This window comes from Podarcis filfolensis (genome assembly GCF_964270895.1).
Source record: "Podarcis filfolensis genome assembly, chromosome: 6".
Taxonomy (NCBI): Eukaryota; Metazoa; Chordata; class Lepidosauria; order Squamata; family Lacertidae; genus Podarcis; species Podarcis filfolensis.
Window position 1 is genome coordinate 68,750,432 of NC_139609.1, and position 12,083 is coordinate 68,762,514.

At 42.8% G+C, this 12,083-nt stretch overlaps 1 protein-coding gene across 7 annotated transcripts in view; it reads right to left on the reverse strand.

Moving 5' to 3' along the window:
* Window positions 1–12,083, reverse strand: part of LOC310764233 (arf-GAP with SH3 domain, ANK repeat and PH domain-containing protein 1-like) — a 33,881-nt gene that overhangs the window by 3,734 nt on the left and 18,064 nt on the right. For all 7 annotated transcript variants that reach the window (XR_014549089.1, XM_083617693.1, XM_083617694.1 and 4 more), the window contains 9 exons: window positions 10,632–10,821; window positions 9,780–9,865; window positions 8,371–8,486; window positions 7,660–7,727; window positions 5,399–5,506; window positions 4,132–4,369; window positions 3,005–3,166; window positions 1,945–2,008; window positions 938–987 (listed from right to left, as the gene is read on the reverse strand). Coding sequence is in view for 6 of the 7 variants with exons in the window: in XM_083617693.1 (XP_083473819.1) it covers window positions 938–987; window positions 1,945–2,008; window positions 3,005–3,166; window positions 4,132–4,369; window positions 5,399–5,506; window positions 7,660–7,727; window positions 8,371–8,486; window positions 9,780–9,865; window positions 10,632–10,821 (1,082 nt within the window). In the remaining variant the exon portion in view is untranslated. The remainder of the gene's footprint in view (window positions 1–937; window positions 988–1,944; window positions 2,009–3,004; window positions 3,167–4,131; window positions 4,370–5,398; window positions 5,507–7,659; window positions 7,728–8,370; window positions 8,487–9,779; window positions 9,866–10,631; window positions 10,822–12,083) is intronic.

Below are 12,083 nucleotides of genomic sequence, written 5' to 3' on the forward strand. Positions count from 1 at the left end.
AGCAAGTGTTGTAGTTTATCCCTGCAGCCAGTCCACACACAGTTTAAAGACAAAAAGAAAATTGACACAGTACTAATAATTTACACCTGGTTTTTACCTTGCAAGTATAGCAGGATTTCTACACAGTTTCAGGAAAATCCAGAACAAGAGGGATGGCATTTTAAAACACCTAGTAGTGGAGGTGCAGTCAGGTAATAAATAGAGGCAAGGTTACACATCACCAGCAAGCACCTCAGAACCAAGTGAGACAATGGTACTATACTGGTTCACATCTGAAAGGATTGAACTACAATTCAACAGAAGCTCCCCACAAAGTACTTGCAAACCAGAGCAATACCTTGGGCGAGGAAACACAGGGATGCAACAGTTAGGGGAACATATCACCTAAGGCACTTCCAGACTGTTGCTGTTTTGGGGTGGGATTACAAAACAGCAAATTTAGCTTGTGCAATCCTAGGTGACTGGAAGTTATGTGCAACAAACCTGGTTTCCCCCCAAGATTTGACTTTTTGCAGTAAGGAAAGTGATAGGAAAATGCACTTTAAAGTGTGGATAGCATTTGCTTTGATGCAATGTCATTTAATCTCCCCAAAAGCAAGTCAGGCTGAATGTTCATCGAAAGCCAATGCCCTGTCATCATACTGCAATCAGGAGGAATGCTCAATAAACAGGTCATTTGGAGGTGCCTCTAGATTTTGAAATGGTGTCAAAATGGAAGAACAAGGCTGATGTAGGAACACCTTGTGCAACTGAATACAAGGAAATAAAATTCACAAAACTTTTGATATAGTAGAAGTCCATAAGTTCAAAAAGAAATCAACTTTAAAAGGAAAGAATATGTGAAATATTGTTGGAGAACTGTAGTGGAGAGAAGGAAGTAGCACAGATGGTATTTGCTGGGGGGGGGGGTTGGAGAGAGAGAGAGAGAGAGTTTTACCTTGTCGCCAGGAATCCACCACCACTTCAGGGAGTTCAGAAGAATCAGAACTAAAGGAAATAAGGGGGGTGGAGTGTTCATTCACCTTGAAGAATCTCTCATTTCCTAATCGATGTGCTTGAAAAACAGCAGCCACCTAGAAACTCATACCAACTGTCAGGTGAGCAGAAGAAAGGCAGCTGTCTTGCAAATGAGGATTCTGACCAATATAAGTTTTATATTCACAATGCAAGTTAAAGTTGCTTCCATACTGTCACTATATTGCGGGTATGATTCCATCATATACCAGAAACTTCAGTTTGCACAATTAAAGTAAATTTGGTGCTCTTGCAGAACAAAACAAAAATTTTGGTGGTCAGGAAAGTATACTGGAAAGAATGGGATGACAGCAAAGTTGGGCAACATTACATAAGCTCCGTGTAAATTCTGTGCAAATGAATCAGGATGAACAAACAGGAAATCTGGAAGAGCCCTAACTGAACTGCTTTAAAACCTCATTCTCTGCTCTTGAGCAGTATATACATAGACAGACAGATTGACAAAGACAAAGATTGCCCAACCACCCTATTTCAAAACACAGCTGGGGTGCACCAGGCAATCGGCTCTACATCATAGGGCCCCTCCACAACTGTGTTTTATCGCAGAGGCATTCTGCAACATGTTCTTGACACAACAGTAGTGGTGGATTTATTCTGCTTTAGTTTGTTCTGCAGTGCTGCCCCAATGCTACCACATTATTGCTGTCCAGGGGGGTGCGGCAGTGCAACAAAAGCGGGACAAAAATAAACCAGAACAACTGTAGTATGCAAAGTTACTGAATTTCAGCAGTAAGTTACGATATATGAGCTGGCCAAAAATGAAGCCAGGAGACTGCTGCAAAACATTTGCAGCTGCAAACAGTATTGAAAGTGGGATCACATATGACAGCCCCAATAGCTTCATGAGCACAAATCATGAATGTGCAATAAAAAGGATGTCTGGAGGAGCCCCCAGACACCCATGGTTACCTCAACCTCCTAGATGAGGCTCCTTCTGGAGAATAACGTCTTGGAAGCGAGAAAGATCTAGGGTCTAAGACAGAGACAAAGGGACTTTTCTGTTTACAAGCCAGCATCAGGTCAGTTTACTATAGCATAAACTTATGAGCAAACAATCCTTTGATGACACAGTAAAACCAGTTGAGTCCCCCCCCCCCACCTTGTTTGCCGCGATGACTAATTTTGTGAATGTTCTGACCTGCCTCTGATATGCACATGCCCAAAACACATCTCACAATCTCTCAAAAATCCTTCAAAATGTGAATCCACCAAGAAGGCATTATAAAACCGTCTCCACATGTCAGAAGATTCACAAATCCTGTCACTGCAGCAAAAACCCAACAACCCCCAACTTGTGGACACTTAACAGCATCAATGACATGTCAAAATGGCTGTGAATTAGAGTGATGCATTCAGGATAGTTGTGGTCCATTCTCACTATCATGCCATGTCCCTGACTTTCATATAATCAACTTGAAGGTTATTTGCTATCTCAAGAGAATGCATTCATCCTCTCTCAATTCTGGATTGTTTGGGATGCTTCTGAAGTGATTCAGTATATGAATTGATGGGCATTTTTAAAGAAATAGCTAATGTGCTAAAATAAACCCAATTTGATTTTTAAAGGGAATTTTAGCCAGATGAACTGAATTTGTGAACCTGCCACATCTTGATTAAAATAATATTTTTTGCAGGTTTGCAAGATGTGGTGGCCCACATATTCAAAGTGTGTCAGAGCATTCACAGATAATCAACATTTAGAAATGGTGCAGGAAGGCGTATGAAAAAAATCACCTGTGTTTCCTAACTTCATATACCTAGAGCTATGTTTCCAGATTTTAACACACTGGTGTCCTGTGGTAGTTTGTGAATAAGAAGAGTTAACGTCCCTAGTCAATGTCAGTAGTGGACCAACGATATACCTCAGCATAAAGCCTCCCCCCCCATAGATCTAGATTTAGATATATTCCTGCTCCTCATTTTTATAATCAATGCAGCAATCCTCAGCTGATTCAGTGAGCTCTCTTACCTGCAGTTGGGCTGGTAGGATTGAGTGGTGTGCTGGGAGAGGGCTCTGAGGAGGTTCGCTTATGTCGGATTGTCAGAGGTGGAGGCAGGATCTTTCTAGGTGCTGTGTCTGCAGGGAGGACTGACCAGCTGGATGGGGGCAGTGGAGGAGGGAAGCTGGGGGCTGACCAAAGAAAGAGAAAAAGTCAGTGATAACACTCTTGTTGAAGGTTGTTGGACTGCAGGTCCCATCAACCTCAGCCAACATGCCCAGTGGTGAGGCTTGATGGGACTTGTAGGTCAACAATGTCTGGACAGCCATGAGTTCTGCACCCATGCCCTAAAAATAAAAGAGCTGGACATCCATAGATAGGTGCAAAATTTAAGATATATTGTATAGTTTGCATATAAGTAGGAGATGCACGACACTGCTCACCATGGTATTTACACTTGAAAGTAGCAATCAGTTACATCTTCTTCACACCCACAGAGGTATGTGAAAGAAAGGATATCAACCTCTGCTTCCCTGTCTTCTAGGTCTCCAAAATCCCCATTAAAATACATTCTTGACCAGAGTGAAAAGTGGATATGAATAATGCACCTTTGCCCCCCCCCCCCGCAAAAAAGCTGTAGGGTACACTTTGCACATTGTGGAGAGACAGAAGCCAACATCTCTACCTAGGCAAAATGGGAGTACAGTAATTCGCTGTGGGTTAAACCACAGAGCCTAAGACTTGCCGATCAGAAGGTCGGCGGTTCGAATCCCTGCGACGGGGTGAGCTCCCGTTGCTCAGTCCCTGCTCCTGCCAACCTAGCAGTTCGAAAGCACGTCAAAGTGCAAGTAGATAAATAGGTACCGCTCCGGCGGGAAGGTAAATGGCGTTTCCGTGTGCTGCTCTGGTTCGCCAGAAGCGGCTTAGTCATGCTGGCCACATGACCTGGAAGCTGTACGCCGGCTCCTTCGGCCAATAAAGCGAGATGAGCGCTGCAACCCCAGAGTCGGCCACGACTGGACCTAATGGTGAGGGGTTCCTTTACCTTTATGGTACATCAGGGAATTAGCCAACATAGGAATGGTGCAGTTATAGCACTATAATTCTGTAGCTATAAAGGCAGTGATGAAATAGGACATTATCGATGCTGTCTAACCTTTAGGTGCATTGCGCGGTGGCAGTGGTGGGCCTGTACAGGCAGGGGGCGATGTTGCCACAGTGGGTCTAGAGGCAGAAACATGTGGCACAGCGTATAGCTCACGGAGCTTCTCTGGGGATAGTGGACTGGCTCCCTTGGAGAAGTCAGCTGGATTTTTCCATGACTGAGAGGCTGTTCCAGGCAGATTGTAGCAGCTCTGAGGACGATGAAAGCGATCTTTTTTCGCTGGACTAAGCTGAAACGAATGTTAATAGAGAGCAGAATAAAATACTAGAAACCTTACCCAAGAACAGCATCACTAGATCAGCAGCCCAATTTAATTTAGTATTCTGTTTCCAAGAGCCTCCAGCCACCAGGACACTTTCAAGAGGTCACAAAGGGCAACAGCAGTTCCCTGTTGTTTGGTATACTACTTCTGAACATGGAAGTTCCTGCTGACAGGATGCACACAATGCATGTAGACTAAATGGATGAAGGGCTTCTCCTTGAGACGTATTCATTTTTTACAATTCCGAGGTCCCTGTTCAAATAAGAACTAATAATTATAGTTAGTGCCTGATCCTGGAAACCAGATGCTTGTCTATTTTGGATCTAAGTTTGAAACACTTAAGTTGTGTGATGGCCCTTTTAAATGAGTTGTCAAACTTTTAAAAAAAGTTTTTAAAAAGTAATAATTGCAGTCTTGAGCATGATAAAGAACTTTCCTCTGTGGTGAATAGCTCCCTGCAATCTTTGATTAAAACATGCAGGCCTGTATTCAACTACCTTGTTGCACAGAAGCAAGTGCAAGGATCCCCACTAATGCAACAGGATTCCAACCCCACTCTCCTGCTCTCTCTCCTATGCCATCCCCAGATCTGTTCCAGATTGCTTGGAGAATCCCTAGAACAGTGAGTGGGAGAGGAAAGGGAAGATTATTCCCTTGTGCAGGCAGAAATGCTTGTGCTAATGGAATGACCACAGCCCATGGGTTGCAACCTAGCACAAAATCAAGTCTGCTGAAATCAATGGCTTTGAGTGGCCTTGGAATAAATTGATTAAAATGATTCACATTAATAACCCCATTAGTGGATCATTCTTGGGATCCTGCCAATTCTATAATTCAATGACTACAGAAATATCCATTCGGTTTTGGCTATTTTCACAAACTCCCTGCCGGAAGAGGCACCCAACTTTAAGCGACCAAGGAAGGTGCTGAGAAATGGGAAGCAATGGGCAGACCTCCAGCTCACAAAACAACTGATCAAAAGTGCTGGGACCTTACCTTCTCATCCAGATCATCATCGCTTTCAAACATGTCTTCTTGGCCCAGCCGCCACTCATATTCCACATGAGCTCGCATGTTGAACTGATCATTTTGAGCCTGCAATAGCTGCAAGACAGAGGACACTCGTATCTCTTCACATTCTTTCTTATTATAGTTTGGAAAAGTTCCAAAGCAAACTTTAAGTTTGCTGGAGTCCTCCTAGCTGCTTTCTTTCGTATTCCAGAGTTCCAGTGGGGAAGTGGGAAGTCATACTGCCAAAGCATAAAAGGTGACCTGTTTACAATATTAAGCCTCCATATTCTGGAAGCACCTTTTATGCTTTGGCAGTATGACTTCCCACTTCCCCACTGGAAGAAAACAAACTGTTCCCAATGATCCATTTCTTTTCTTTTCTTTTAGTTTATCAGATTTTCCCTGGAAAAGGTAAAGTCAAATTAAAAGAGGGGCAGGGCAGGGCAGGATGCAGGCTGGCATTTTGATGCCAATGACATTGTGTGGATACTGCAACTTGCAGCCATGATGAGCAGCTGCCCACAATAAATAACCATCTGAAAGCACCCAGAAGAGAAGGGGTAGTGGGGGCTATAATCCCAACACCACAAATTGCCAAATTGTTGGTGAATTGGGGCTGTATTTCTCTCATTTCCTTAACTACTCACACAGAATTATGTTTTTCACTAAAGCAGAAAAAGGTTTACAACATGCAAATGAAGAGAAGCCTTGCATATATATATATTTAATTTCTATACCAGCCTTTATCCAAAGATCACAGAGTGGTTTACAATATAAAAACCCAAAACTATATAACATAGTAACAAAAATAATACCCCCTTCCAGTTTAGAAGGCCATAGATTGTTTAATTGGCCAAAGGCCTGGGAGAAGAGGAATATGTCTAACTTGGTGGCTACCGTCTCCCAACTTCTCTCATTTTCATAGGTGAATTCACACAACTGCACTACTTTTACAGGGTATAGTTTTAAAGTGCTAGGTAAACTGATAACCTTGTTTTCAGCAAAGACCAAGTGAGAGTGTGCACACAAAATAAGCATAGGAGCAATGGGCAATGATAGTTTCATAGTAATTTGAATCTCCTGAAAATACAGAGCACTAGATATTTAATTTTGCCAAGAGCTCAATATTTGGGTATGTCCAGATTCCAGACACAGGAACACAGGAAGCTGCCTTACACCAAGTCAGACCATTCGTACATCTGCCTCAGTATTGCCTACACTGACTGGTAGAGGCTCATCTGCATTTCAGACGGGGGCCTCATTCAGTCCAATATGGAGATGCCAGAGTCTGAACCTGGGACATTCTGCATGCAAAAATGATGCTCTATCACTGAGCTATGGCCCTTTCTAAATACCGTATTTTTGCACCATAACCCTCACTTTTTTCCTCCTAGAAAGTAAGGGGAAATGTCTGTGCGTGTTATGGAGCGAATGCCTACGGATGGCGGGGGGATCTGCTGCAGTCGTGAGCAGAGGATCCATGGTTCCCCTTCCTTCCCTCCTCCGTGGCTCGCTTTGAAACAGCAAAGCGGGAGAAGAGCGGTTGAGTGGGGAGGAGAGAGGGACAGAGAGCCTGCTTGCTTTAAAGGAGCAAAGCGGGAGAAGAGAGGAGCCGCTTACACGAGTCCAGAGCTGTTTTTTTTTCAGCGAGCCGGGGAGGAGGGAGAGAAGCAGAGCCTTTAAAGGAGCAAAGCGGGAGAGGAGAGGAGCCTTCTCCTCTTATACCCCTCTTCTGCATTATTAACAGCATCCTTCTCCACCCACCCCACGCGTGTTCCTTGTCCCTTCTGTATTTTTCCTTCCCTCCCCACTTAAAACGTGGTTACAAAGCACAGATCCACATGGATCCTCAGGATTTTTGCACTGGGTATTCCCAAATTCACCATCAGATCATATAGCATGTCCATGGCTACAGCTTGCACCAAAAAAATCATGCACCCACTGTTGCCTGGGGCCGCAGTGGTGCAAAAACGTGGTTACAAAGCATGGATCCACATGGATCCTGAGGATTGTTGCATTGGGCTACCCCATACTCACCGTCAGATCACATGTCTGTGGCCACAGCATGAACCACAAAAATCATACATCCACTGTTTCGTTTAGAATATTTTTTTTCTTGTTTTCCTCCTCTAAAAACTATGTGCGTGTTATGGTCGGGTGCGTGTTATAGAGCGAAAAATACAGTACTTCTCAAGCTCATTACTTCCCTATAGCGGCAAAGCAGAGATAAATCTCCCATTTCTTACCAGATTTTCACACACATCGTGATTCATTTGCCTAGCAATATCGAGGGCTGTCTCTCCAGCTTCATTCGCTGTTAAGAAATATCAGATGACACCAAATGAGTAATAATGAGAGCAACAGACTAAGCTCTATTGATATCATCATACTTTTAGGGACGGGGGAGAAATTTGATTCAGTTCACATATAAAGCTGAATCTTTCAGATTGACACTTTCCAAAAGAATATGGGAACTGAAACATGTCAAAATTTACATTTATCTGAATTTTTTGACTCAGTTCTCCAACCAAACAATGTTTACAAGAATGCATATATTAGGAGGAAATGTGCGTGGGAGAAATGAGGGGAGCTTGTCACAGCAGGAGGGGGAGACACTGCATGACTCTTCACTATCCTAATTTATCTCTGTCTCGTGATCTTCCTTCTCCCACTCACCTGCTTTAGCTTCTGCCTCTGGTCCCTGATTCTCTCTGCCACAGACTCTCCTAACTCACTAAGCCCTGTTGCCCCTTCAACCTCTGACACCTCTTCCTTCCAGGGCTTCTCCCTCTGACCACTCAGTGTCACCAATCCCTGGGCTCTGAGCCTTCTTCCCTTGGTGGGTTCCCCAGCAGGTTCCCCCCCCACCATTCCTCTGCATCCAACCAGTCTGCGACAAGTAAGCAGTTATTTCCCCTCCTAACTCAAACAATATTTTTTGTTTGGAAACCACTTACTGATTGTGATGTTGGCTCTGGCCCGTAGAAGGAGTTTTATGCATTCAGGTTTATTGTGAAGGCTGCAGTAATGAAGTGGGGTGTTGCCTTTAGAGGTCTGCTTCACCAGGCTCCCACTGGATGAGAGACAATTATTAGCCAGGCAGACTGTTTCCCATTTATAGAATACTTCATTTCTTTGATGGCTTAATTAACCAAGGAGTGGAATCTCTGTCTACAAATAACTCCCCCTAACATTCACACTCCAGATAAATGTACATGTATGACAATATATACAGTCAGTGAGTCTAATCAATGCAATGGTAACGCAATGGAGTATGGCTTGAATATGAGGAACAAGTCTTGGGTTATGCAATTAAATACTGCTGAGAACTGGAAGAGGAAGAGAAAGAGATATACCTGGACATTGCCATTACAGTGGTCCCTCGGGTTACAAACACCTCAGGTTACAAACACTTTGGGTTACAGACTCCGCTAACTCGGAAGTAGTACCTCAGGTTAAGAACTTTACCTCAGGATTAAAACATAAATCACACGGCGGTGGTGTGGTGGCAGTGGGAGGCCCCATTAGCTAAAGTGGTACCTCAAGTTAAGAACGGTTTCAGGTTAAGAACAGACCTCCAGAATGAATTAAGTTCGTAACCACAGGTACCACTGTACTGCCACAGCTTCAACAGCAGCAATTGACATCACTTTGTTCTCTCCAACATTCATTTCCTCATTAGCCGAGGGAGTTAGTGTTGCCATCACCACGCCTCCCCAGGTGTTGATAAGTGCCATTACACACACAATATAAGCACACACGCAGCTGATCCAGCTCTCCAAGAATTAAATTCTGTTTTTGTCCAGGGACTCAATCTTCTAATTAACATGACCAAATTAAAATACATGCATATAATTGTCAGCATCATTTTCAGGGCTGGAGACTCAGAAGATAGCACAACAGCATGTAACATATAGAGAATGCCTTTTGGCACACACCAGGCACAAATTCACACATGCATGCTCAGCACTGGATGACATGCTCAGCCTGATGATGATTTACATGAAGGAACATGCCAGTCTAGTTCAAACATCATAGAGAGAACTTTAATATCTTTTCCAACTCAATGGAGAGAGTGCTTTAAAAATAATAATAATGGGGCAGGGAGAGGGGGCTGAAGAAAACTTCAGAAGAGCCCAAACAGACAACACTTCTTCAAGTCCAAGTAGCTTCCCTTCCTCCCCAAACAATGCAGAAACCATTTTGCAAGGAAATAGAGTGTGTGTCTTCCTACTCTCACTCAGGACCTTTTTGTTGTTGTTGCAAATAATAATAATAACAACAATAATAATAATAATCCCAAAACAAAACCCCTCAATAGTAGGTCTTGCCTCAATTTATCATGAGGCCTAGGGAGTCAGCTTACCTATTCTGCACCAGAAAATCTACAATATGCAAAGATGTTCGGTCACATACTAGAACCGCCAGATGGAGAAGTGTCTCGCCTGGCTCCTTTAAACAAAGAAGAAGAAGACAAAGTGATTGTGCAACTATGTTTTGCTGCTTTCTTTGCTTACTGAAAAGTCCTAGCCATTGCTCTTTAGCATCATGGAAATTACTTCCTGATGGCATTCATATCGCTCTAAAAACTTCAGGGGAAAGCTTAGGCAGGCTCTTAATTGCATTTTTCTATAATCAGTTCCTGGCATAAACTTCGGGCTAAACTACATGCTATGTGTTGTGTATTTATTTTATTAAAATGTTTATACACTGCAAATCATGCAGGCAACTCAAGACAGTTCAACAGCAATATCCAAAAATATAATCCAAATAACCATTAAATAAATAAAGTACAGTGGATCTGCCATTATTTCTCCCTGACAGGTTTTTTTTTTTAAAAAAAGGGGAAGGGAGGCAATACTGTATATGAGATGCAAGAGGCAATGGGAGAAGTACATAGAATACACAGAGGCAAAGGGGAATATGACCTTGGGTGCCAAATACTGAGTCAAAAATAATGAAGAGGAAACAACTGTGTGCTTTATTATGCAAGCAAAAGGCTTTGGAGAAACAGCCAAATAACTAAAGCAATGCTATTCAGTGACTCAGAATTTATGAATCTCCTTAGTGTATAGCCTAGGTGCAAATACCTTCTTACAGGGTTCAATAAACCTGTTCTGGTTGGACTGTGATTGCTGCTTTCCTCCTGCAACATTGGTGTTGTCTCTGCTAAAGTGTAGGTGTGCTTGTCAGCTCTTTGGGGCAGCAGAAGCCTCACCTGCCTGTACTCCAGAAGGGCCTGATTTAAATCCACCTTTTCAGCATATGCCTGAAGCAAGATAAATATATCCTTGTCTTTGACAGCATCCTGCAGGTCCTTGAGCCTGGCAGCTGGGTTCTCTATGGTCCTCCGAGCAACATACTTCCTATCAACATACTTGGAGATGATAAAATCCTTCCGGAGAGCCCTGTAATGGTGCAAAGCACAAATTGGAAACCATGGCTCTGATGGGGCATTTTGATGCAAAGCCAGCAGAAAAGCCAATATCAAGAATAGCCTCTAAGTCAACAAGCAGCAAAAGTTCAGAGCTTCAGTCTATGGGTAGAGACTATGGGCTTCACCAGATGACCTATTTACTGAGCATTCATCATGATTTTCTTACACAAAACCTACACGGTATTTAGGCTATGCCTGACCTCTATTGAGCATTTGTTCTGATTTGTTTGCAGGGTGGTTATACAACAATGCATTCATGTTGAATTTGTCCTGATTTGCTGACACGGCAGTTATAGATCTTCCTGTTTATAATTTGTTCATCCCACACATCTTAGTTCATTTCCCTGTCACTTTCCTAACTGCAAAAATATGTTTTCTTGAACAAACAAAAAATAAATAAATGGAGTCATTGTGACAGACTGCTACGATCCACTTTAACTGTGCAAACCTATATTCCTGAAATGTGCTAGAATTCCTCCTCCAAAACATTGACAGTCTAGAGGCAACCTATTCTTTTCTTTCCCACTCCCTGTTCTGGCTCCCCATCACATTGCTTTTTGCCTCTAATCACAGCTTCGGGTGGGAAGAAGAAAGACATTTTCAGAATTTTTCTCTGTGGAGTGCCAAATGTCACACCTGCAGATCCATAGAGCTAGAGGATCAGAAGGTCATACAGACCGATGGCTCTGGCTTTCTTATCTTAGAAATCTTCAACCCTGTTCTAGTACTCCAAAGTCAAGGTGCTCTTATCACTTGACAAAGCTGGTAAGGACCAGTTTAGGATATGCTTTATATTTTATGTAAAACATCTCACACCTTGCCCTTTCCGAAGCAGAAAATAAATCATTGTTTTAAAGTGTTCTCCGATAAGGGAATTAAGATCAACATATGAAACCTGGCTTCTTTTTCCTTAGCCTAATTATTATTGGCTTGCGGTAACACAGAGACAGGTTTTTTCACTAGTGTCATTGAGAACGCTGACCTTGCTGAAATACAAGAGAGGCCCATCAGTATTGGCATGCTGCCGGTTTTTGAAGTCACACCTGTTTAGACAAGCATTTGTTTGATCTTCTGCTTTAAACCTCCTGCTTTAATTGTTTTAATTGCTGTTTCAGCTCTTTTAATTGTGCTGTTTTAATAGTCTTGTCTTAGGGCTTATCTATACTTAACTGTCCTCTGTGCTTTCTCATCATGGTCCACACTTTAAAACTCTGTGTCTGAGCACTCTTTCTT